The sequence below is a fragment of the Ictidomys tridecemlineatus genome, chromosome 4 (assembly GCF_052094955.1).
Source record: "Ictidomys tridecemlineatus isolate mIctTri1 chromosome 4, mIctTri1.hap1, whole genome shotgun sequence".
Lineage (NCBI taxonomy): Eukaryota > Metazoa > Chordata > Mammalia > Rodentia > Sciuridae > Ictidomys > Ictidomys tridecemlineatus.
The window spans coordinates 197,042,315-197,070,219 of record NC_135480.1 but is presented as its reverse complement, the minus strand read 5'-3'; the positions used below and the strand labels follow the sequence as shown (position 1 = coordinate 197,070,219).

The 27,905-nt window shown below is 36.2% G+C and overlaps 1 protein-coding gene and 1 long non-coding RNA gene across 3 annotated transcripts in view; one reads left to right on the top strand and one right to left on the bottom strand.

The window, feature by feature from the left end:
- Nucleotides 1-27,905, bottom strand: LOC144377348 (uncharacterized). The gene is made up of 5 exons (XR_013438275.1): nucleotides 27,746-27,905; nucleotides 26,986-27,102; nucleotides 5,051-5,084; nucleotides 1,726-1,940; nucleotides 1-983 (listed from the first exon to the last, which is right to left on the bottom strand). It is a non-coding gene; the product is annotated as an uncharacterized LOC144377348 (long non-coding RNA).
- LOC144377347 (complement C5-like) overlaps nucleotides 3,505-27,905 on the top strand; it is a 44,930-nt gene continuing 20,529 nt past the window's right edge. For both annotated transcript variants that reach the window (XM_078048109.1, XM_078048108.1), the window contains exons 1-6: nucleotides 3,505-3,651; nucleotides 12,408-12,600; nucleotides 17,801-17,963; nucleotides 20,578-20,648; nucleotides 23,502-23,593; nucleotides 26,191-26,273. In XM_078048109.1, the coding sequence (XP_077904235.1) occupies nucleotides 3,581-3,651; nucleotides 12,408-12,600; nucleotides 17,801-17,963; nucleotides 20,578-20,648; nucleotides 23,502-23,593; nucleotides 26,191-26,273 (673 nt within the window). In that variant the 5' untranslated portion in view covers nucleotides 3,505-3,580. The remainder of the gene's footprint in view (nucleotides 3,652-12,407; nucleotides 12,601-17,800; nucleotides 17,964-20,577; nucleotides 20,649-23,501; nucleotides 23,594-26,190; nucleotides 26,274-27,905) is intronic.

Sequence of the window (27,905 nt, the reverse complement as noted above, 5' to 3'; positions counted from 1 at the left end):
TTTTCATTTGAAATGTATCTTGGTTTTATTTTTTTAGAAAGCAGAATTTAGTCAACACCACTGTTAATAGATTGGATCCGTGGTGTCCCCCAAATTTCCTGAGTCAATACAGGAATAGTCAGAGGTGAGATGATTGGATTATGAAAGGTATAACTTAATCAGTCCCTCCTGGACAGTAACTTATAGGCATGTGGAGTGAGGCTGGATGAGGTTTGTCACTGGGGGATGCCCTGGAAGTGTGCATTTTTTTCCCTCTCTCCCTACCCACTCTGAAGAAAGGTGTAGGAAACTGTTCTCAAGGATCAGCTGGGAATGTAAATGGGGAACAACAGGCAAATAGCAGGGCTGTTCCACTCTTCTTCACCTATAGCAGCTTCTCTCTGTTGTTATTTTTTAACTTCCCTCTCAGACTTTTTTCAGTAAATGTTTTGGTAGCTCAGTATATATTTCAGCCCATTTAAACACACACATATCCAATGGGAAACAATAGGCTAATGAGATATATTTACTCATAAGTTTCCCTAACTGGATGTAGCTTGCATTCAGAGATTCCCTTCCACACTGCTATTAAGGGAAAGCACTTATAAAGACTCTTGAGTGTACCATGTTCTCCAGAGCCAGAAGCAGTAATTCACGTGTTACCCATAGTTCCAAATATGTGTCAAACCGAGGGTATAAGAAGATTAAGAAAAACTGTATGAAGGCATGAGACTTTGGGCTGAGCCAAAAAGCAGGCTGAGGAGCAAATGTGTTATACCCTGTACAACCGAGTGCCGCTCTTCCACTGTCAAACATACCAAGCATAATCCCAGGTCTCAACTGAGAATGATCTAATTCTGGGGAGACACCTCTGTTTCTCTGGTGGCCTCCAGAGATTGAACAGGCCTGTGCAAATTACATAAAGCAGTTATGGGTCATACCACCTCTTCTACACCAGCCCAGGCAGCAGGTACCTAAAGCCAGCAATCTGGTGGGCAGAAAATCTGAAAACAATAATACACAAAATATTGACACATTTTGTTCTCTGATTTAAAACCCATTAATATTGCCTCCCTATGAGTTGTTTGATTTTTAAAATGGTACACAATAGCTAAACAAATTTCATAAAAATTTACAGCCTAGGATCTGGGGTTGTAGCTTAATGGTAGTGTGCTTACCTACCATGTGTGAGGCACTGAGTTTGATTCTCAGCACCACATATAAATAAAGCTCCATAGACAACTAAAAAATATTTTAAAAATTTACAGCCTAGCAGATGGCAGTGCACAATAGAGTTGTTTGGTATAATGATATAAGCCCTGATTTTAATATAATGTTTGGAGCTACTGGAAGATATCTATAAGCCCTTCCCTAAGACTCAGTGATGTTGTCTGAATTGCTTCAAATAATCCTGGAATTGTGAAAATAAAAGAAAATCATACAAAATAAAATCATTTATCATCAGTGTTGGGGGTATGGCTCAGTGGTAGAGAGCTTGACTGGCATGTATGAGGCACTGGGTTTGATCCTCAGCACTACATAAAAATGAATAAAATAAAAGTATTGTATTCATTTACAACTAAAAAATATTTTTTAAAATTATATATAATTTATATAATTTTTATCATATATAAAAAGAGGTCTATAGTTTGAATTAATTGAAAATAAGTTTTTAGACTTTTTTAATTAAATAAGTGTGAGATAAGTATTCAAAGACTGTTCATTTAAAATATGTAAAATTATTACCCTTCTAGGAGCACTTTCATGTCATGGTGACTTCAGGGAATCATCATGCTTCAGATCCTCAGCTGTAGGGAAGAATGGGAACTTGGAGACTGGAGAACCAAGTAGGACTGGACCAGGAGAGGCCATGTGAACCAGGGTAAATCATTTGGCTTCCACTTTGAGGCCAGAATCCAGGTTAAGTGACCATAAAAGCTTCTGCCAGATTTGAGATTCTCCTGTTTTAGAAATATAGTATTTGTACAAAAATAAAATAAAACCAAAGACTCACTCAAAGTTCACATTGTATAATATAAAGAAAATTCCATCTTTGATCCACATTTAAAAGACAGATTTAAAAAAACTTTTAGTTAAACTTTTAGTTAAATTTTAATTGAAAAATCTATAAACTGTTGAACTTCAGTTCTATTCAGAATCTTTGAACTCCATTGTTCTGTAAATATTTTCTACCAGTGAAACATGAAAACACCACTTATTAGTATTTACCCTATAGCACAAGCAAATAAACTTGTTTGCACTTAAAACAACATATTACCCCACACCTTAAATTTCCCTTCCTGAAAATGATGGCAAAAGTATTTTTTTTTTGTTTTAACTTGACCCATCTTTTACATCTGAATGATTTTACAGATTTTCTTTTGAGACAAGTGGCCTTAGATGTTCATATAAGAGTGGCAGATTTCTGCCATTTCAATGATATTTATTAGAGATACCTTTAGTGAAATTTGTATGTCAAATTTTCTTTTATATTGGTAAGTAGAACCTTATTAATTCAATGCAAGCAATGTCAATGTGACCATAAATATCCAATTTATAGAAATATGTTTAGAGACATCTGTTTTATTTAAAATAGAGTACCTATTATATTCTAAAGTGGAAATGAATAATAATAAAGGTATAAATTTAGAAATGTCTTATTAATACAAAACATCATAAAAATAAACATAATTAAATATTAAAGAACTTTTTAAAAATATAGCTACTATATTCCATTGTTATAGATAGTTTTATTTTTTGAGCTCTTATTTTAAATTATTAAAATCTTTACTGAAATATATGATTTTTGACATAAATATATTCTTTCTCAATGTATATTAATCTTTAAATGAGCAGTATATATGAATTGAGAGATATTGGAGGATATGCATTCCCTACTAAACACTAAAGTGTTTGGTTGGTACTTAGAGAATGATGGCAGCATCCTGAGCATGACATACTGGTTTCCAGTCACAACCTTTTCTCTGCCTAATGTTCAGCTCCTTCCCTAGACTGGGGAAGACAAGGAACTATTCCTTGGACTTCCTTTACAGATGTAGGTTATCCTTAGACCATTTCCAACACCAAGGATGGACCCACCCAGGTCTTCTCTAAAAGAGACAACCTTGTGAGCCTTGACTATTTCAGACTCCTTCTGAAGTCATCTCCATTTAAAATGGAATCCAGGTAAGTTTTTGTCAGTATCAGAAACAAATGGGATTTACCAGATGCATACAGAAAATGATCAAACCCAGAGGAAATTCCCTGCTGTAGAGAAGAAAGGGAAAATGTGGTTTCCTGGTTTTTAGCACTGAGCTATTCTTCATAGTGCCAACTCTGGTATTAGAGTTCTTTTATTTGTATTTATAAAAATAAGTTCCCCCTGGGTTGGGTGTAAATTTCTCCAAAATACCTCCTATCCTTATTCCTAGGTATGAAAGGGTGTTTTCGTTCCAATTTTAGTTTTCTTATTTAGAGATTCACTCTTTCAGAATTAATAATTAACCAGAAAACTAATTTATCCAACTCTTTAAACTCAATTTATTTGAAAGGAAAGTAGCTTCAAGCAGGTTATGTCCATGGTTTTATACCACCTCTAGCCATGGGCCTTTTGGAAATACTTTGTTTTTTAATTTTCCTGGAGAAAAGTTTGGGACAGGGACAGGAACAAATGTGAGTAAAACAACTCATCTTCATTTTGTTATGTATCTTAGTAGTGATGAGTGAAAAAGCAAATTCAACAGATTGTGTTGATTTGAAAATAACTCTCTCCTTCTGAGAGCACCAAATGGGTAGTCTCATTTCTGAATGAGAAAACCAAGGAAGCGTTTTGATTTGATAAGTGACTAACAAAGTGACAGCTTTTATGAGATTGTTATTTATAAAAATGTACATAAGTGATTACTCACATTCCACTTCAAAAAGGCACAAAGTCAACTCAAGATAAAAACTTAATTTTGTAATTTCTTGCTTATTTGTATTCAGTACTTAGTTTGATTTGTGTTTTTCATGGACTACACACAGTTAAGCCAGAGTTACTTGGGGGTCAATTCTAATACTGTGATTTGAAAATTTATTGTTGTAATTAATTATGTCTACATTTCTGAGCTGATTCTTTACAACTTTTAGTGGTATTGAAAGCCTGTACATTTTTAATTATGTGTTAAAAACAATGATCTCATATCTAGAAATAATATTTAAGTATGAAAAGTAATCAGGTATTATCTAATAGAACCAACTTGTTTCATATATGAGGGTAAGTCCAGAGAGGGCAAGGGATTGGCCAAAGGTCACACTCCTAGAGAGAGAGAAAGAGGCAGGACTTTCATTCATGTCTTCTCATTATCACCAGTTTTTTCCATTGTCAAAAAATGTGCATATAAACATGTTAAATGTATTATAAATATAAATATATACTTAGAATATCATAAATTTGTAGTATTTTCTCATTTCTAGTCTTTAGATTTTATCACATGGCCACAATCACACCATTACCTTAATTAATTTTTATTTCTTTTTGAAAGACAAACAATTGAAGCTCATAGAAGTTTGTATTAATTGACTTTACGTTAGTGGCAGAACTAGGGCTAGAACCTGGGATCCTAAGATCCTTGTCCAAGGACATTCTGAATTCTTCCCCACTACATTGCATTGAACCTTAATAGAAACCTCTTCACTTGCTCTGAAGACGTGAGAGTGTGCCTTTTACAACATGGTAATTAATTACTTTGACTAGTTGACTGACTGATCAAATATTCATGGAGCACCTAGCATGTAATAGCATTGAAGGTATTGCAGATGAGAAAGGATAATTCCTAGAGATTATCTTTCATACAAGCAAATGATGAATAAATGAACCAATGAATTAAGGAATAAATGAGAGTAGGTAGTTATTAGTATTTTGAAGTGAAAAGCACAAAGATAAAAAGTTGATGAAGCACTGTTTAAAAATATGGACAGGAGGGTTCTGTTAAGGAGATGACACTTGAGCAGATGTTGAAGAAGTGAGGGAGGAAGCCATGCAACCATCTGGGGAAAACATTCTAGGTAAAGGCCAAAGAAGCAGTCTCACCTCTCTGCAAGCTCAGTGGCCTGATCCTCTGCAGCTGTTGAAAGAAAATGAAAATATAAAATTCCTCATATGGCTAGATCATAATAATGGTACATCAGTAAGAATTCCAGAGCCATTTTTAAGGACTTCTAAACACTAAATAGGTTATGTGTCCACTTCTCCCACCACATAAACAACTCAATACTGAACTAAAAAATACAAACTTTTAAAAAATACTGAAATTAAAATAGCCTTTTATTTCTAGATTTTTCTATTTTTCCATATTTTATTGGTGCATTATAATTATACATAATGTGGTATTTGATGTTACATATTCATACATGCACACAATATAACAAAATAATTTGACAAGTATTTTTCCCCAGTATCTACCCTTTCCATCCCCCCGCCCTCTATCCCTGGTCCTTTTCCAATACTCTGCTGATCTCTGATTTTTCATGAGGTCCTTCCTTGCTGCACACCTTCATTTCCTTTTTCCTCTCTAGCTTCCATATATGAGAGAAAACATCTGAGCCTGTACTTTCTGAGTTTGCCTTATTTCACTTAAGATAATGTTCTCAAGTTTCTTCCATTCTTCTTTATGGCTTAATAAACTCGTGTGTGTGTGTGTGTGTGTGTGTGTGTGTGTGTGTGTGTGTTTGTATAAAATATATAATATTTTCTTTATTCATCCACTGATGAATGCCTAGGCTAGTTCCATAGATTGGATTTTGTGAATTGTGCTGCTATAAATGTGTACATATGTATCATTGTAATATGATGACATTAATCCTTTAGAATAAATACAAAGTAGTTGTATAGCTGAGTCATGTTCCATTTCTTTTGAGAAAACTTCATGCTGATTTCCATATATTTATACTAATTTACAATATCATAAGTGTATATAAGTTCCTTTTTCTCCACATCCTCCCCAGTATTTATTATTGTTTATATTCTTGATGGTTGCCATTCTAACTGGAGTAAGGTGAGATACCACTGTAGTTTTGATTTACATTTCCTGGTTGCTAAAGATATTTGAACATTTTTTTCATGTATTTATTGGCCACTTACATTTTTTCTTTTGAGGAATTCTACTTAATTTATTTGCCCACCTATTAATGGGATATTTGATTTTTTTCTGGCATTAAGTTTATTGAATTTTTTATATATTTTAGATATGAAGCCTCTGTCAAACAGTAAATAACAAAGATTTTCTTCCATGTTTTAAGATTCTCTTTTCACATTCTTAATTGTTTCTTCTACTATGCAGAGGCTTTTTCATTTGAAGTCATCCTTTTTATTAATTCTTGGTATTATTTCCTGAGTTTTAGGAGTCCTAATGAAGAAGTTGTTGCTTGTACGTGTGTGTGTGTGTGTGTGTGTGTGTGTGTGTGTATACACTCTATATTTTCTTCTAGGAGTTGTATAGTTTCTGGTCAATTTCCTAGGTCTTTGATTCATTTTGAGTTGATTTTTTTGTGCAGGGTGGTAGAAAAGGGTCTGGTCTCATCCTTCTACTTATGGATAACCAGTTTCCCAGCATCATTTGTTTAAAAAGCTGTCTTTTCTTCAATGTTTTTTTTTAGCACCTTTATCAAGGATCAGACAACTGGATATGTGGGTTTGTCTCTGTATCTGTATTCTGTACCATTGGTCTATATGCCTGCTTTTATGCCAGTATCATGCAGTTTTTGTTTGTCTGGTACTGGGGATTGAACCCAGGAACACTTAACCACTGAGCCACATCCCCAGCCTTTTTTAAATTTAAATATTTTTTAGCTGTCAATGGATCCTTATTTTATTTATTTACATATGGTGCTGAGATTCAAACTCAGTGCCTTACACATGCTAGGCAAGAACTCTACCACTGAGCCACAACCCTATCCCCTTCCTAGCCCTTTGTTTTTTGGTGGGAAATTATGGGGATTGAATTCAGGAGCACTTGACCACTAAGCCACATTCCTAGAGTATTTTGAATTTTATTAGAGACAGGGCCTCACTGAGTTGCTTAGTGACTCTCTAAATTGCTGAGGCTGGCTTTGAACTTGCTATCCTCCTGCCTCAGCCTCCAGAGGTACAGGGATTACAGGTATGTGCCATTGCACCTGGCTCCCTGCAGTTTTTATTATCATTGCTCTGTAGTATAATTTGGAGTCAATATTGTTATGCCTCCAGCATTGCTTTTTTGGCTTAGAATTCCTTTGGCTACTCTAGATCTTTTTTCTTCCAAATGAATTGTAGGATTTTTTTTTCTAGTTCTGTGAAAAATGTCATTGTTATTTTGATAGGGATTGCATGGTCAGGTTAGAAAAATATTGAATCTGTATATTGCTTTTGGTAATATGGCCATTTTAACAATATTAACTTTGCTGATCCATGAAAATGGCAATTTTTTCCATTTTCTAGTATTTTCTTCAATTTCTTTCTTTAATATTCCATTGTTTTTATGGTAGAGGTCTTTTATCTCCTTGATTAGATTTATTCCTAGGGTTTTTGTCAGCTTCTTTGTTTTGTTGAGACTATTGTGAATAGATTATTATTATTATTATTTTGTACCAGGGATTGAACTCAGAGGCACTTGGCCACTGAGCCACACTCTTGGCCATGTATTTTGTGTGTGTGTGTGTGTATTTTTTTTTCTTAGAAACAGGGTCTTCTGAGGTGTTTGGGGCCTCACTAAATTGCTGAGGCTGGCTTTGAACTCGAGATCCTCCTGTCTCTGTCTCCTGTGCCGCTGGGGATTACTGGTGTGTGCCACAGTGCCAGCCTATTTTCTTGATTTCTTTATCAGCAAATTCATTATTCATGCAGAGGAAAGCCATTGATTTTGGTATGTTGATTTTTTTAACTTCCTACTTTGCTTATTTTAATTAATTTCTTAGTTCTGACAGTCTTCTGGTGGAGCTTTTTAGATCTTCTACATATAAGGTCATGTCTGCAAACAGTGATAACTTGACTTCTTCCTTTTCTGTTTTTTATCCCTTTTATTTTCTTCTCTTGTGTAATTGTGTTGGTAAAAATGTTCAATACTGCACTGGATAGGAGTGTTCAGATTGGACGCTCCTAAATTTTTCTGATTGCAAAATTCTTATTAAATTCAATTTAAGACAGCTATTGAAAGTGTTAAATCCAGAAACAGGTTACTCAGCTTCAGTTTTTAAGAACCTGAACCTATTAATTGGTAGTTTGTTCATCTGAAAATGGGAGGAGTAATAGGACTTTCCTCACTTAATAGGTGTAGCAAAATAATAGTTTTTATATTTTTATGGTTTCCATAGGAGGTGTCTCCCAGAAGCTCATGTATGAGACAAAGCAAGAATGTTCAGAGGTGAAAAGATTAGATTATGAGAGCTGTAACCTGATAAATGGGTTAATCCACTGATATGGATTAAATGGGTGGTAGCTGTAGCCAGATAGGGTGTGGCTGGAGGAAGGAGGTCACTGGGGGACACCTGTGGGGTTTATACTTTTTCTCTTAAGAGCAGAGTGCTTTCTCTTCTTCCTGGTTGCCATGTCCTTAGCTACTTTTATCTGCCTTGTGCTTTTTTTTTTTTAAAGAGAGAGAGAGAGAGAGAGAGAGAGAATTTTTTTTTAATATTTATTTTTTGGTTTTCGGCGGACACAACATCTTATGTGGTACTGAGGATGGAACCCAGGCCGCACGCGCGCTACTGCTTGAGCCACATCCCCAGCCCTGCCTTGTGCTTTTATCATGATGTTCTGCCTCACCTCAGGCCCAAGGCTATGAAGACCATGGACTGAGCCTCTAAAACTATGAACCAAAATAAGCTTTTTGTCCTCTACATTGTTCTGGTAAGGTCTTTTGGTCACAGTGGTGTAAAAGATGACCAAAACAAAAGTTGATACCAGGAGTAGGGTTAATGCTTTGACTACCCTGACCATGTACTTCAAAAGCCTTCAGAGCTGGATTAAAGGGGAGGGAGGATTTTGAAAAGTCTAGAGATAAAAGCTGAAAAACTTACAAAATGTTGTAAGTAGAGCTGAATGGGTGCATCTAGTGGGGGCTCAGAATGCTGACAGAAATGCAGACAGTAAATACTGACTGGGCTCATGAGGTTTCAGAGGAGAAAGAGGACTCTATTGAAAATTGGACTGGAGGCCATTAATGTTACATTCAGACAAAAAAAAAGTTGCTTATATTTTGTACATGTCCTAACACCTACGGTGAGACTAAATTGAAAAGTGCTGGACTAATTTATCTGGCAGAGGAAATTTCAAGGCAGTACAACATTCATGGAGTGGCATAAATATTGCTGATGAATTTTAGCCAAGTTTACTGTGATAATCAGGAAAGAATCCAGAGAAGAAAGATATGAAAAATTTCCAATTTGGTTGAACAAGTGCAAATAAAACTGGGACTATGAACATTTTAGTTGTCAAAGAGATTAAAACCACTAAAAAGATGCTAACCACTGTACTCAAAACAGTAAGAAAGATGGCTTAAGGGCATCTTAGAAATTGACAAGACTATGCCCCTTAGGCTTAAGGGTATAGAAGTAAAAATTTATTTGAAAAAAAAATTTATTTGAGAAGAGACAAAGGAGTACCCTGCTTACACAGGGGAGCCTAGGAAGTTTTTTTGTTTGTTTTCGGTTTTTGTTTTTTTTGTTTGTTTTTTAAACAATGATCAGCCACCCAGGCACTCAGAGGCTGCTGCAGGTATGGTTCCAGGAGGCTTGGCTACTGCTGAAGATGGTGGGAAACTACACAGTCCCTGTGAGCATCCCCTGAGGATGTGATGCATAAAGATGTGAGAAAGAAGCTGAAGCTGCAATGGAAACCCTCAAGATCGAGGGATAACAGTACTATGAAATGTCTGGCAAGGAAAGCTGCTGGAATTGAGCAGAGGCAAGCCAAGAGAGCACCATATGGACTACAGTCAACAAGGCCATAGAGCAAAACTACATAAGCCCTTTAGAAAAACCATTACAATGCCATGTGCCCCATATACTAGACATGGAGCTACAGGATTTGATTGCTGAGCTAAATTATAATCTTGCTTTGGTCTCATCCTTTCTTTTTACGTTCTTATTTCCTCCTTGCAAAATGAAAATGTTTATATGACATATATAACTTGCCATTGATCTTCACAAGGGAAAGTATCCAAGGGTTTGCCTTGAGTCTCAGATAAGATTTGGATATGGACTTTCAATAGTGCTATTAAGACTATGGGACTCTAAAAAAATGAATGTATTTTATATTTTGAGATGACATAAACATCTGGAGGTCAAAGGTGGGATGCTATGGTTTAGAAACGATGTGTTCCCCAAAAGCTCATGTATGAGACAATGCAAGAATGTTCAGAAGTGAAATTATTAAATTATAAGAGCAGTAACTTAGATTTATCCACTGATATGGGTTAACTGGGTGGTTGCTGCAGGCAGGTAAAGTGTGGCTGGAGGAAGTAAGTCACTGGGGACATAACTTTGGGGTTTATATTTTGTCCCTGTTGAGCACAGTGCTCTCTCTTTCTGCTTCCTGGTTACCATGTCCTGAGCTGCTGTCATCTGCCATGCCCTTCCAGTGCCATGTTCTGCCTCATCTCAGGCTCAGAGCTCTGGAGTCAATTGACTATGAACTGAAACCTCTCAAATCATGAGCCAAAATGAACTGTTCCTCCTCTACATTGTTCTTGTCAGATCTTTTGGTCACAGAGACATAAAAAGCTGACTAAAACATGTGTATGAATATATAGGTGCTTAGGATGGTGCCTAGCACATAGTAAAGATTTGGTAAAGGTATCTTTGTTACAAGCTTTTCATTGTTTTGAGGAAAATGCCTGAGAAAAACAGCTTAAAGGAGGAAAGACTTATTTTAGCTCATGATTTCAGAGGTTTCAGACTATTGTTAGCTGGTTGCATTGTTTTGGGTCTGAGGCAAAGCAGAACATCATGACAGTGGGAGGGTAGAGAAGAAGGCTACTTACCACATGGCAGCCAGGAAGCAGAGAAAGGAGGAAAGAAAGAAAAAAAAAGTGCAGTGCAGTAATTCTGCCCAGTGTGGTGGTGGGTGCCCCCCAAGCCTGTCGGAACACTTCACTTAGTCAATCACTAAGGCCTTTGGGGTTGATAAATGCTTCGTGTGCAGCTCTCACTATTCAAATTAGATACTTCACTGATACACAAAAATATTCTATTTATTATAAGTGCATCTAATAAGACAATGAAAAGTTACACATCTTAAAATTTGTGTTTTAAAGCTTGTAGAGGTTCATTTCCATTCTTATATAAAGGCATAAAAGTAAAATGGAGGCAACAGCCAATGGTTGGAACAGTGCTTGTAACTTTAGCCTCAATTATATACATTATATACAACTGGGACCCTAATGTAAATTTTCACCTCATTTACTTATAAGTCTTGAGATATTGATCAAATTAATCTCTGATCACTAAAACAGGAATAATAATAGCACCTACATCACCGGCTTATAAAGATGAGAAGAGCTCTATGGAAGTGCCAACATGCTCTGACACATCACTACCCAAGTTACTGCCTTTATGATTATTGTTGTATGATTATTGTTATTTCTGTTACCTTACAGAGCTCCATCACTACTGCCAGATACCTTCCTCCAGCTCACTCATGTTCTGCGTCTTTATACCCTCACTAGAAAGGCATCTTTCTAAGATCAGTTCTTTTGAATTAACTTAGTGAAATTGGTGGATCTTATTCTTAATGATGAGTACTAAGCATGCTGGGTGCTGTCATATACATGCTCTTATTTAATCCTGACCACAGTCTGGTTTAAAGAAAATACATGCTGAAATTTTAACAGATATATTATTTTGGACTCAGGGAGGATTAGTGACTTTACCTCAGTCATTCAGCCAGCAGATGGCAGGGTTGAAATTCAGTTTTTAGCACCTGTGGTTTTTTTTTTTTTTTGTTTGTTTGTTTTTTTTTTTTACTTCAATGGGAGAAAGAAAGAGAGGGAGGGAGGGAGGGAGGAAGAGAAAGAAAAAAAGGGGGACGGAAGAAAGGAAGAAAGGAAGTAAAAGGAAAGAGAAAGGGAGGAAAGGAAGGAAGAAAGGAAAGAAGGAAGACAGGGAAGGAGGAAGGGAGGAAGGGAGAAAAACAAGTGCCCACTTCTATGTTGCCGTGAATACCATGGAGTTCTCCCTGGCTGCTATTATTACCTTTCCAAACACAAACAAAATCCCCAGCTCTATTTCCCAGATCTTAATTCCAACCTCTTTTTTCTTTGAAATTATCATAGATCACAAAATAAATTTTTATTTTTAAATATTATTTAAGTTGAAATATGTCTATTTCAAGTTGAATCTCACAAGTGAGAGAAAAAAATCAGTATAAGAACACATGTCTTATAAAGATACTGAACTTTTTCCTCTTTCAACAGCTATGTCATTTCAGCACCGAACATATTTCATGTTGGAGCATCTGAAAATATTGTAATTCAAGCTTATGGATACACTGAAGCATTTGATGCAACAGCCTCTATTAAAAGTTATCCTGATAAAAAAATTAGTTACTCTTCAAACTATGTTATTTTATCCCCAGAAAATAAATTCCAAAACTCTGCAATCTTAACGGTATGTATTTATCCTTCATTTTATTTTTATATGCAGAATATTTCTGATAAAATATGTACAAAATTTGAATATTGGTAAACATAAGATTTGACCATTTGCACCACGCTACCACTGTGTAATTATTAGATGATTATCAATTGCTAATGCTAATCTGAGTGAAATAGAAAATTCTAAACTGAAAAATTGTGTCTTCAATTCAGTGAATGTTCAGATTCTAATTGGGAAGTAAAATTGTGTGCATTTCTTTAAACGCAAATATTCTAAAACCATAGCTTCCAAAAGTAATAAGACTATTGACTACTAAAGTGAATAGCTCTCATCAGTATTCCACAGTAAATAGAAATATCAACCTTGACCAAATAACTTCTTCTATTAAGATACTGCAGTACAGACTTGAGGATGCTTATGATTCATTTCTTATTTAAAATTCTGATATTTAAAAATAATCAGAAAAATTAAACATCAAAGTTGAAAGGACCTCTGGGACTCATTTGCATCATTGTTTCTCTACAATGAGTTGTTTAAAAAGAAATTAAAAATTTAAATTTTATAAAGAGCTTCAAATTAAAATTATGTTACTTTTCTAATTTTTGAACTCATTTTGTAAAACTGTCTTGATTTTTAAAAATATTTATTTTTTAGTGTTAGTTGGATACAATACCTTTATTTTATTTATTTATGTTTATGTGGTGCTGAAGATAGAACCTAGGGCCTCGAACATGCTAAGCAAATGCTCTATCGCTGAGCCACACCCCAAGCCCTGTTTTTACTTTTTAATTCTGTAAAAGTCATAAGCATAAGATTCTACCTTATATTAGGTTTATATTTATTTATGTCTTATTAAAATATGTTATAAATAATCAAGTGTCAATGCTGAGAATTTTTTATATATTTTATCCTTTAAAAAATGTATAGAGCTAGGTGCAGTGGTGCACCCCAATTAATCCCAGCAATTTAGGAGACTAAGGCAGGAGGATCACAAGTTCAAAGATAATTTCAGCTATTTATCAAGGCCCTGTCTCAAAATTAAAAAAAGATTGTGTATGTTGCTCAGTGTAAGATCCCCTTGGGTTCATTCCCCAGTTAAAAAAGTGGTGCGTATTTTATTTATTTATTTATTTATTTTGAGGCTATTGTGAATGGAGTAGTTTTCCTAATTTCTCTTTCAGTGGATTCACCACTGATGTATAGGAATGCGTTTGATTTATGGATGTTGATTTTATATCCTGCTACTTTGCTGAATTCATTTATTAGTTCTAGAAGTTTTCTGGTGGAATTTTTTGGGTCTTCTAGATATAGAATCATGTCATTGGCAAATAATGATAGTTTGAGTTCTTCTTTACATATTTGTATCCCTTTAATTTCTTTCTTTTGTCTAATTGCCCTGGCTAAAGTTTCAAGGATGTGTTGAATAGAAGTGGTAAAAGAGGATATCCTTGTCTTGTTCCAGTTTTTAGCAGGAATGCTTTCAAATTTTCTCCATTTAGAATGACACTGACCTTGGGTTTAGCATATACAGCTTTTAAAATGTTATGTTCCTACTATCTCTAGGTTTTCTAATGTTTTGAACATGAAGGTGTGCTGTATTTTGTCAAATGCTTTTTCTGCATCTATTGAGATGATCAAATGATTCTTGTTTTTAAGTCTATTAATATGATGAATTACATTTATTACTTTCCATATGTTGAACCAACCCTGCATCTTTGGGATGAACCCTACTTGATCATCGTGCACTATCCTTTTGATATGTTTTTGTATGCAATTTGCCAGAATTTTACTGAGAATTTTTGCATCTATGTTCATTAGGGATATTGATCTGAAGTTTTTTTCCTTGATGTGTCTTTGTCTGGTTTTGATATCAGGGTGATATTAGCCTCATAGAATGAGTTTGGAAGGGTTCCCTCCTTTTCTATTTCATGGAATACTTTTAAGAGTATTGGTGTTAATTCTTCTTTAAAAGTCTTTTAATTCTGTAAAACAATCCATCTGGTGCTTGACTTTTCTTGGCTGGTAGGCTTTTAATGGCTTTTTCTATTTCATTACTTGAACTTGATCTATTTAAATCATGTATGACCTCCTCATTCAGTTTGAGTAGGTCATATGTTTCTAGAAATTAAATAAAATATCTGGCAATCAATCTAACAAAAGAGATGAAAGACCTCTACAATGAAAACTACAAAGCACTAAAAGAAAAAAAGAAATTGAAGAAAACCTCAGAAGATAGAAATATCTCCCATGTACCTGGGTAGGCAGAATTAATATTGTCAAAATGGACACACTACCAAAAACATTATACAGATTTAATGCAATTCCTATTAAAATTTCAATGACATTCTTCATATAAATAGGCAAAGCAATCATAAAATTTATTTGGAAAAATAAGAGACCCAGAATATTTAAAGCAATCCTTAGCAAGAAAAGTGAAGGAGGAGGCATCACAATACCAGACCTTAAACTATACTACAAAGCTGTAGTAATAAAAACAGCATGATATTGGCACCAAAATAGACTTGTAGACCATTGGTAAAAAATAGAGGACACAGAGACAAACCCTGCCTGACATAAATGTAGTTATTTCATATTAGACAAAGGTATCAAAAACATTCAATGGAGAAAAGTTAGCCTATTCAACAAATGGTGCTGGCAAAACTGGAAATCCATATGTAGCAAAATGAAATTAAACCTCTGTCTCTCACCCTGCAAAAAAATCAACTCAAAGTGGATCAAAGACTTAGGCACTAGAACAGACCCTGTGCCTAATAGAAGAAAAAATAGGCCCAAATCTTCACCACATTGGCCTTAACAAGACTCCTAAAGTGTAAGAAGTAAAAATCAAGAATCAATAAATGGTAAGGATTAAAAAGCTGCTTCTCAACAAAGGAAACAATTAATAAAGTGAGGACAGAGCCTACAGATTGGGAGAAAATCTTTACCACATGCACCTCCAATAAAGCATTATTCTCTAGGATATATAAAGAACTCAAAAAACTTAACACCCTGCCCCCCCATAAAAACCAAATAACCCAATCAATAAATTGGCTAAGAAACTGAACAGATACTTCACAGAAAAAGAAATACAATTGATCAACAAATATATGAAAAAGTGTTCAACATCTCTAGCAATTAGAGAAATGTAAATCAAAGCTACTGTTAAGATTTCATCTCACTCCTGTCAGAATGCCAATCATCAAGAATACAGGCAACAATAAATGCTGGTGAGGATGTGGTGGAAAAGGTACACTGATACATTGCTGGTGGGACTGCAAATTGGAGCAACCACTATGGAAAGCAATATGGAGATTCCTCAGAAAATTGGGAATAGAACTACTAGTTGACACATCTATCCCACTCCTTGGTTTATACCCAAAGGACTTAAAATCAGCATACTACAGGGACACAGCCACATCAATGTTTATAGCAGCTCAATTCAAAATAGCTAGACTATGGAACCAACCTAGGTGTCCCTCAATAGATGAATGGATAAAGAAAATGTGGTATATATACTCAATGGAATATTACTCAGCTTTAAAGAAGAATAAAATTATGGCATTTGCTAGTAAATGGTTGGAGTTGGAGAATATCATGCTAAGCAAAATAAGCCAATCCAACAAAACCAAAGGCTGAATGTTTTCTCTAATATGCAGATGCTAATTCACAATAAGGCAGGACACACTAGGGAAGAATAGTGTTACCTTAGATTAGGTAGAGGAAAGTGATAGAAGGTAAGGGGAGGGGATGTGGAGATAGGAAATATAGCAGAATGAAACAGAAATTATTACTGTATGTATATGTGCTACTACATGACCAATAATGATTCTGCAACATGTACACTCAGAGAAATGAGAAATTATATCCCATCTATGAGATGATATATCAAAGTGCATAAATGCATTTTATTGTCGTGTATAACTAATTAAAACAAATAAATTTTTTAAAAAAGGTGGTGCATATATTACTCATGTTTAAGGAAAATCAATCTTAATAAATTCTAGTCAGCATAGGGATACTTCATGAAACTTCTGATGGCAAATACTAATACTTTCAGGTTTATTAAGAATTAAAATTCATTCCCCACAAGTGTTATTTTCAGTAAGCACTTCTTATCTGATAAGTTGTAAGGTTGCTACTAGCTACCTGTGGTGTTCACCTTTAAATTTAAACCAATCAATGTTTATGAAGCATTTAATTTTATCTTAACATTCCAATGTATCTTTTTTGCCAATTGTTGGATGTTGTGCCAATATCTTCTAAGGACAAGTCCATTGACCCACGTTCAGATCTTATTTATTACAGGTTACACTACAGAATCATGCGTGTTCTGTAGTGTTTCTTAAGAGTGGAGAAGGAAATCAAGATGCTTTTTGCATAGTAATCCGAGCATAGAATACTACAGATTTTTACAATGTTTTCAAAATTTCTACAATAATCTCAAAAATGTAATTCTATAGCTTTGGTTTTAGTATTTATTTTCAACATGTTTTAAATCCTAATTTTCTGAGAAACACTGTGCTTCCTTTTATTACATATTTTTGTGTAAAATCACATATCATTGAAGGTAAAGGGGATGAGTATAATTACATGCTCAGATTGGGAAGTGTGCACCGTGGCCCAGGAGCAGCAGTGTGTGATGGGCACAGAGTGTGCAGAGCCTGAACCAGGCTGCCAGAGGCCGAGGAGAGCAGGGCTCATCAGGGAGCCGACCAGGCCGAGGTTTCTCATCAGTTCTGTAGCAGTGGCTGCATTAAGAGTGTGTAAATGAGCAAACATGGAACCAAGAAGACTGTCCGTTTTGTTTGTTTGTGTGGTTTTTTGTTTTTGAGAGAGAGAGAGAGAGAGAGAGAGAGAAATTTTTTAATATTTATTTTTCAGTTTTCGGTGGACACAACATCTTTATTTTATTTTTATGTGGTGCTGAGGATCGAACCCAGTACCCCGTGCATGCCAGGCAAGCGCGTTACCCCTTGAGCCACATCCCCAGCCCCAACTGTCCCATTCTTAAAGATAAGGTTGATAATAATTGACACTGAAAGGGCTTGGGGTAAATTTAATTGACTCTTCTGGATCCCAATCTACTTCACTAATGGTGAGATACACACACTCATTTTTTCTTTTAATGAGATTGCAGTGGTGTTGAGAAAATCAACTTGTCCTAGAACCCTAGAATTACTTTTCTCTTTTCTAGCAATATTTTCTTTTACAGATACAACCCAAACAACTGTCTGGAGAAAAAGGCTCTGTTTCATATGTGTATTTGGAAGTCGTATCAAAGCATTTTTCAAAATCAAAAAAAATGCCAATAAGCTATGACAATGGATATCTCTTCATTCATACAGACAAACCTGTTTACACTCCACACCAGTCAGGTAGAGTGCAAGATTCTTCCTTCTCTGGGGAAAATTGACACTGTGTTGTAGAACTTTTTAACACCTGAAATTGGAGATAGGTTTTCAACCCTGCTCAAGAGACTCAGTCCTAAAGACTTTTACATTTGCAAATACCATTTTAATTTAGGGAGAAATTGCTAAATAAATTATGGAATAAACAATTTAGTTATCTGGTCTGTCACAGTTATTTCACTTATTAAACTTTGTAAAATGTTGAGCTTACCTATTAAACAAATGTAAGACTTAATTGCAAATACAATTTTGGCAATGGGAAAATAACTTATTATAGAACCACATACATGAAAAATTGACTCTGGAGCAAATCCCCAAACTGGGGAAACAAATCCAAGCCGAGGGGATTAGATGTTTCAGCAGAGAATACACCAGCTCACAGAAATGTGTGGATATTAATTTTCAAAGAGTTTCTACCTGAGAAAATGTCTGCTAAACATACTGTTCTTTTGTTAGAGGGGAAAAGCAGAATAGCCAGTCTAACCCTAGTGAGGAGTGCCTGGAAATTTTCTCAGTGGACCAAAAGTTAAACCCAGAAAAGCATGATTCTGCCTACACGGTCATGTGTGCAAAGCCTTCACCTCCCCATCTCTCCTCCTCACCATCTTTGCCTCTTGACCACGCCATACCCAAGGTTATGAGAGAGGTATCTGTAAAAGGGGGAGCCTCTGACATTTTATTAGTGATAGTTTGGGGAAAGAAGGCAGAACCAGCAGGTTTTGTTGAAAAATTTGGCACACAGTGGGGACTTGCTAAATGTTGGTGGAGTTGGCATCAACACTGAGGTGGGACATGGCAGTACCACTACCTCCTCAGCAGGGGCACCTGTTACAATCCTCTCAATGGAAAGGTCCAGAGAGGGTGGGGATATTGCCATCATGTTAAACAGAATGTCCTTGCCAAAACAGTGCCATCTCCTGCCCCTTGAGGATGGCTTGGTGACAAGTTAACAGTCTCTACCCCACACAGGTCAGGTCTTTTAAGCTTGATCATACTAAAAACAAGCACAACCTCGCCCTTTTTTCTTCCTGTATTAATGACGCTCCTTGACTGGGTCCTGTTTTCCCTGCCTACTATCTAGGGTCAGCGTCACTATCCAGTAAGTACCTAGTCTAATACCCAATGTCTGGGACCTTTCATGGCTATCAGTGCTTTCCTTAACAATGGCCTTGTTATTTACTGATCCTGTAAATCATATTGGGCTTATAGTACCAATCCAGTTTTATTATGTGGACAGAACTTTGGCCATGAAATGATTTAGGCATCAGCAAAACCCTAGAGAAATTACAACATGTCCTTAGAAGGCACTTGGTCCGTGTTTATCAAACAGCAAAGAGGTGGAAGATGAACAGAGGATATGTTTTAAAAGTAGGAATGTATTAATTGACAGAAAGAAAATTAACAATATAAGCCCCCTGGCATTACACTTCTTTTTAAAAATATTTATTTATTTATTAGTTTAGTTGGACACAAACGTTTATTCATTTATTTTTATGTGGTTCTGAGGATCGAACCCAGGGCCTCACATGAGCTAGGCAAGCATTCTACCACTGAGCCAGAACCCCAGCCCCCTGGCATTACACTTCTAAGAATGAGAAAATATTGGAAAGATCTGACGTAATAAATGTAACAAAAACATATCATTTAAAGCTGCCTTTTGCAATAAAGCTATTTTGGGCCTTGTTGGATTCAAAGGTCTGATTCAAACTCCCAACTTTTCATTGAAATCTTTAACCCTAATATAAAACAATATTTTATTCTTTTATATAACCATATGGTAGATGTCACTATTTTGCTACTTCTGATATCTGTAACAAATAATGGCCTAATATAACTAATTTTATACTATAGTTATATTTATCATGACTTGTTTAATAAAATAAATTGTACTTTAAATTCACTGGGAGAGCTGGGTGCAGTGGTGGATGCCTGTAATCCCAGCACATCTGGAGGCTGAGGAAGGAGGATCAAAAGTTCAAGGCTAGCCTCAGCAAGTTAGTGGGGCCCTAAGCAACTTACTGAGACCTTGTCTCAAAATAAAAAATAAAAAGGGCTTCTGATGTGGCTCAGTAGTTGAATACTCCTGAATTCAATCAATATTTGGAACCAAAATTAAAAAAAAAAGAAATTACTGGAGAAGTAACTCTTTAAAGAAATTCTAGAGGATTCCCTTTAACATAAAGAATTTTTAGAAATATCAACATTTACAAAGTGACATTTTCTTTCTTTTAAGTATTTTTTTTTTTTTGTACCAGGGATTGAACTCAGGGGCACTCAACTACTGAGCCATATCCCCAGCCCTATTTTGTATTTCATTTAGAGACAGGGTCTCACTGAGTTGCTTAGCGCCTTGCCATTTCTGAGGTTGGCCTGGAACTTGCAATTCTCCTATCTCAGCCTCCTGAGCCACTGGGATTACAAGCATGTGCCACTGTGCCTGGCTTTAAATATAGATTATCAGGTATTGATTGTTTATTAAGTTTTTAAAATGAGAATTTTTCTTTTAAGGATGATTGTTTTTAAACATCAAAATATTCTTATGCTTAGCACAGTTTTTGATTATATTAATTTTTTTTTATAGTAAAGGTTAGAGTTTATTCTCTGAATGATGATTGGAAGCCCGCCAAAAGAAAAACTGTTTTAACTTTCATTGTAAGTATATGATTTATTTAAATAATATTAACTCAAAAGTCCTATTCTATAATCCTGTCCTTACTCTACACTCAATCATTCAATATCCCATAAATGGTTATTAAGCATCTACTATCAAAATAGCACTATAGATGTATATGTCTATAATATAAATATGTAAAAAACTAATAAAAATTAAATCTCAGCAAGTTGAAGAATTTGATTGTATTTAAACTGTTTAAATACATCCTTTATTATTTCATTTTTAAGAATACCCATCAATCACTAAGAATTAGTTGAATATCTGTCTTATGCATTGATTTTTGATTTGCATGATTTAAGATGAAGAATTATAATCCATAGTTCTTACTTTTAAGGAACTTAGAGTTTAATAACTAGTATGCTAACATGTGTGGAAATTTTTGCTGAACTATGACATGAGCAATTATCAGCCATTTGTCAGACATGACATACATAACAAAAGATGTATAATAAACTTCCATGGTCTTACCCAGTTAGTAAGATTGTAATAAACTGACAATTTTACCCAGTTTCCACATATACCTAGGATATTTTTTATGGGGAAATAAAATACTGCAATTACTCATAACTACTCACTTATTAATAGTAGGTATAGGGATAACGATCTTTTATAATAGGCTGGGTCACCTCTTCTGAAAAATAACAAATCCTTGTCAGAATTCAAGCACAAAAGAGTAGATACTAGAGAGAAAAACTATAGTAGAACAAATTATGCAGTAGGAAAAATAATGTAGGTGACAGAAGCTCAAAGGAAAGCAAAATGGGGTGAGAGTGAGGGCATATGTAATGCTTTTCTGGAATAAATAAAGAATCACTTGAACTGGGCCTTATTGAAAGGATATAACTGTGTTAGTCACTTTTTTTTGCTGCTACAACTAAAAGAACGGTCAAAAACAATTTTAGGAGTTTATTTTGGGGCTAATGGTTTCAGAGGTCTCAGACTGTAGATGACCAGCTTCATTGCTCTGGGCCCAAGATCAGGCAGGATATGTCGCAGGAGTTTGGTAGAGGAAAGCAGGTCAAGGCATGGCCACCAAGAACGAGAGGGGCTGGGTGCAGGTGCCCCGACATCATGGACAAAATATAAACCCTAAGTGCATACCCCCAGTAACCCACCTCCTCCAGCCATACCCTGCTTGCCTATAGCTAACCACCCAATTAATCCTGTCAAGTGGATTAATGCACTGATTAGATTAATACTCTTATAACCAAATCATGTCATTTCTTACAAATGAGTTTTTGGAGGACATCTAATATCTAAACCATAACACAGACACAGGTTCTTTTACAATAATAAATACCATTCCATTTAAGAAATAGCATGAGTTCATCTATGGGAGCAGGAAGACTAAAAAGTGAGAAGAGTAAATAAACTCCAGACTGATAGACTGTCTGGAAGAGAACTAAGCAGAAGCAACCTCAGCTCTATTGGAGAATACCAGGGCTTTGGACGCAGGCTCTCTAGCCCAGGTCTCATCGTTGATCGTGAGTGAAGCCGAACCCTGGCATCACACAGAAAATGGATGCCAGTGATCCCAAGTAAGAGTTTCCCCAGGGAGGGGGAGGAAGAGGAGCTGATCCAACAGCTGCAGGGAGTCAGAATGCAGTAAATTTCCTGAAAAGAGTACTCAGAAAGATCATCTTAGATGGATCCTGTAAACTGATGATTAGATGAAGAACAGCAGGGAAGCTACTTAGCTACAAGTGTAGTTTCTTCCTCAAAATAGGCTTTTGTAATTGTTAGTTTGTCATTTAAGAGGGAAAAAAAAGCTTAAAATTCCAACCATGAATTTCAGTCTGGATAAATAGTGCTTAGATTTTCAGTTAAGGTTCAACCTGACCTCCAAGTGTAGTTCCAAGACCCACAAAACCTCATCCTAATAATATGCTAAACCAAATGCAAAATGAAGCATGCAGGGACAATTTATGAGAACTTTCAAGTTGGTTTAGTCATGTGTGAGGCACTGGGTTCGATCCCCAGCACCATAAAAACAAACAAAAAACTAAATAAACAAAGGTAAATTTAAACAGTGCCCACACTGCACATTTAAAAATTGTCTAGCTAATAAAATTCAGTTTGCAGAATATTTGTGTTGGAGAATTTCAAGTGAACACATATAAAAAATAAATTCTGATATTTCTAAAGCCTGTTAGGCTCACATTTGGTTTATTAGAAGCCTCAGGGATACTTTGCTGTTGTTTACATTTTGTTACACTTCTTTATTAAATTGTAAAATAGAGAGTAGAGCCTCTTCCAAATGATGAGGACAGACAGGGGAGCTTCCAAAAATAGGAAGTGGCTTTAAACAAACGATATTTGACTTCAATAACATTAAACAGAATTTTGTCTTTCATATTTAATTTGAAAAGAGGAGTGTTGGTTGATAAGTGTTTTTGCAGGTCAAAGATCATATAATTAGTTGAAATTGTTAAAATGTGGTTTCTGGGTCTTCAGGGCTGCTGTGGACTGAGTATGTGCCCCAAGCTCAGGTGAGGCAGTGTTGGGAGGTGGGGCCAGGGGAGGAGTCAGAAGGCTCCACCCTGATGAATGAATTAGGCCATTCTCAGGGGAGCAGGTGAGTTCTCTGGGAGAGGCTTTGTCATCAGAGCAAACTCTTTCCCATGGGCTTGTTTGCCCTTCCCCTTTTCCACCATAAGAGAAACAAGACCAGGGTCCCCCCAGATGCCAGCACCATCCTCTTGGACTTCCAAGGCTCCAGAACAGTGAGCCTAAATAAATCTCTGTTCTTAACCAGTTGTCCAGTCTCTCAGATATTCCATCCAGCCACAGAAAATAAACTAAGACAAGGGTGTGTTTGTTTTTATTTTAAGGATCCTGAAGGATCAGAAGTTGACATAGTAGAAGAAAATGATTATACTGGGATTATCTCTTTTCCTGACTTCAAGATTCCATCTAATCCTATGTATGTAAAAATATTACTTGATAAAGTTCCCTCTACAAAGCAAATCAGGAACTTTTGGCCTTGAAGCAGACAGTCAAATGGAACCACCTAGTGTTAACAAAAGATGTCACAAATGTGGATATGCAAAGTCTTCAGTCTTTGGAAAAGTTGGATCAGTTCCTTGGGGCAGGGGGGTGGGTGGGTTGGGGGTGAGGGGGTGGGGGGCATCCTTAGTACTAGAGCCTGGCCAGGCAAGTTGATAGACCTTGCAGGAGGCAGAAGTAGGAGGATTGGTTAAGCCCAGGAGATGGGGGCCAGAATAGGTTACATAGTGAGACCATGTCTCAAAAGAGGAAAAAAAAAAAATCCCAATACTTCTCATTCATTCTCTTAACATATAGAAATAACAATTGGAAAGAGACAAAAATAGTCCTTGGGCTTTTCATCAAAAGCATCACCTCCCACCTCTGAAGGAATTCTGTAGGCTATGGGTCCAAGAGACTGGCGTGGTGCCATTTCTTGCCTGGGTGTTAGATAATCAGGTCCTCTGTAATTTCTGTCTGCATAGACCACAAGAAGGCAGAGTCCAACATGGGGACATTTAGAGCCATTACCTCATTGGTCCTCACGTGAAAGGACTTAAAATCATGTCTTCACAGGATCTGATATAACACACCATTAATGAACACATTCCTGGCATGTGTAAATCACCATGGGAGGGAGAGGTGCCCAATGGAAACCAAGAATCCACAATCCCTGCTTTGAAGGAACTTAAAATAGAGGAGGACTCATAAGACAAGGGCACTTAGAGATGGCGACATTGTAACTTTGAGGCACAATATTTTTCTGGTCATTTCTCCTCTGTCCTCTAGAGGGGAGTTATATTATTATAAGTCATTTCCTAAAAATTTGGACTGAAATTGAGTGACTTTGATAATTTGAATGATTTACAAATTGTGGCCTTTCTTGAAAATGCTACATGCCATAGAGTACAGAATCAAGCCTATTACTTCACTACTATTATGGTGTCTCTATCTTGTGTCACTGGGAGTTAATGTACTGGCAATGGGAATCTGACTGACCAGTAGTTTCCCCAGCCTGTTGCCCCTGTTTAGAGTGTGCTTCACCTTGTCCTTCACAGAGCAAGCTTCCTGTCATCTTTAGGCCTCAGGGAAAATGCTGCCTTTGCAAAAAGGCTATCGATCTATGGAGTCCCTCACTTTCTTTATCTCCATATTTGTGTATTTTTTTTTCATGACACCTATTTCAATATGGTAGTTGTTTACCTATTAATCAGCTTGCCTTTTCTTCCACACTATTTTGTAAACTCCTTGAGGGCAGGGGCCTTGTCCATATAGCTCACTGATGTATCACAGCACTTCAACATAATAGGCTCTTGGTGAATACTCATTGAGTTATGATGATACTAATAATCATAGTCATAATATTAACATTAATTGACAATCAGTCTTAAGGTAGGTGTTCTTTTTGTCATTTCAAAATAAGGTTAAGTAACTTACACAAGTTAAACCTGTTAGTAAATAGAAAAGTGACAACTTGAACTCATGTTGCCTATTAGCTCCATGAAGAACAGGTTTCTTCTATTTTGTTCTTTTTTTGGGGGGAGGGAGTACTTAATCACTGAACCACATCTCCAGAACTTTTTGTTTTTTATTTTTATTTTGAGACAGGGTCTTGCTAAGTTGCTTAGGGCCATGCTAAGTTGTTGAGACTGTCTTTGAACTTGTGATCCTCCTGCTTCAGCCTCCTGAGCCACTGGGATTACAGGTGTATGCCATCATGCCCAGCTATTTTGTTCATTTTTACATCTCTAGTGCATTATCTGGTGCTCAGTAAATATTTTTGAATAAAAGTTGTTTGGTAAGTAAGTCATTTTCCTTCTTAAAGAAACCATAACTTGTCTCCAACCAGAATTTCATTTACAAAAGGTGTGAATATTATTATCCACATATGCTTGACCTACACATTGTGTATGTTTCCAGATTTATTATTATTATGAATTTGCTGCTCTATTGGGACTTCAGTGTTATGGTAACATAGTTAAGCTCCAGGATTAAATAAATTTCAAGTTATCATCAGTTCTTCAAATCAAAGCTTATGAATCTAAATTAAGTTAAAATAGGTGGGTATCATAATGCAAACCTATAATCCCAGTGACTCCAGAGGCTGAAGTGGGAGGATCACAAGTTTGAGGTCACCCTGCTAACAGATAGACCCTATCTCAAAAGAAAAAAAAAAAAGGCTGGGGATGTAGCTCAGTGGTAGAGAGTCCCTGGGTTCAATCTCCAATACCTCAAAGAAAAAAATCAAAACAAAGCCTTGGAAAAATAAACCAATATACGAAGAACTGATTACTAAAAATTTCTATAATCCCCAAAATATTCAATTATTTCTGTTTATTGTTAAAAATATCACGTAAACAAAACATTTACTTAGAAGATATATATATATATACACACATATATATATAAACATGTGTATATATGTATATATATTTTTTCATTGTAACTTCTTTAAAATAGGAATTTATTCAGTTTCCCTGAGTGAATTAAAAGTATTTTATCACAGCTATAATATTAAACATCTTGCTTCCACAGATTCGGTGTATGGACAATTAAAGCTAAATATAAAGAGGACTTCTCAACAACTGGAGCCACATACTTTCAAATTAAAAAATATGGTAATTTCTAACAATTAAAAGTCTACCTGCTGAAAGTTAGAGCTTTTGCACTAATTCTTTTCATTAGTGTGCCTAAAGCAAAATCTTCAACGATGAAGATAGGGCTGCCTGCTGGTGTGGCTGAGGACTTGTTGAATGCCTAAGTTCTGAGTTCCGTGTTGCCTTTGTTAACCTTGAGCAAGTCACCAGCTTCTCTGTGCTCTTCATAGAGTTGGAAGAGCCTAGTCCCCTAAAGAGCTTGACTATTAAGTTCTTTGGAGAATGATGATTTTAGGAGAAATAAACAGATGAGGAGAGGAAGACAAATAAATGAATCACTCAAGTCTCAGTCACTTAGTGACAGAAGAAAGATGATCGAATTTCCTTATAGCTAGTCCAGTGCTATGCTCCTTCCAGCTCACAAATCCCTAACATTAATTTGAAAATTTCAGGTACTCTTATTTGAAATCAATCATATTAATGAACTAATAATTAACATGTGAATAGCTTAATGTCTGCAATTCTTATAGTATTTACTAGAATATTCCATATGCTCTGCTATCAACTTTTTCTTCAGCTTGAAGTCATTTTTCATTCTCTCAGAAGATTCACAATGATAGAAGGATCAATACTTAACAAAAAGTTTAACATCAAGGAAAACAGTGCCAAAATTTTATACTGAAACACAACCTGAAAGATTATAGGCTCCCAGAGGCATGGTATTCAAACTGACCTCATTTTCTCCTCATGCTTCTGCTACTTTCTGTAGCCACCCTGGTCTGTTCATCACTAGGCTCTCTCCTGGACAACTGCTAAAGCCTCCCTTCTGGTGTCTCTGCTTCCAAGTGACCTTGATTGGTATTAGCCAAAAAAAAAAAAAAAAAAAAGAAAGAAAGAAAGAAAGTAAGAAAGAACCCCAAAACTTATTATTCCTCTCATGATGAAAATCAAAATCCTTATTTAGACTGGCCCTGTCTAGCTCCTCCTCATCCTCACTTGAGTTCACTCCTGACCTCACTGACCTGCAGCACTGGGGGCTTTACACATGATGTTCCCTCTGCTTCCAACACTCTTCCCTTCCCTCCTTGCCCAGCCAGCTCCTGCTCATGGCTCATGTCCAAGTTGAAAAGCCACAGGATGCTTTCCTTGAGCTCCTTTCCCTGCATGGGATCCCTGTACGTCACATCAGTGCCCATCATTGTAGCTTGGGTGTGTAGCTGTGTAATTAGATACCTGTCCTATCTTTCCTGCTTGTTCCTGTCTGTCTTAGTCATCCCCGTGTCCCTGTTGATAGGTGTGTGCTGCTATATGGCGAGCAGGTGTCAGCTGGAAGGCTAAGATAGTTCCCTGCCCCTCCCACCACCCTGGAGAGAGCACCCCTGCCTTGGTCTCTGAAGAACAGGAACACAGCCCACAGCAACAGACTGCTTCATTCTGTTTCTTCTACCTTCAATGTCTAGAAGACCTGTGAGCCACGGCTGCAGCTGACTCACCCCTCTCTAGGTCACTCTCTGTCCACAATATCCACTCCATGCAATCACCCAGGTTTCTATTAACTGTAGTGCAGGTCCTCAGAATCCAAATCCATGACCCTTGGATGTGGCCTGAGTTAGCATAAATAGAAGACAGTGCCATTTCAACAGATTGAATCAT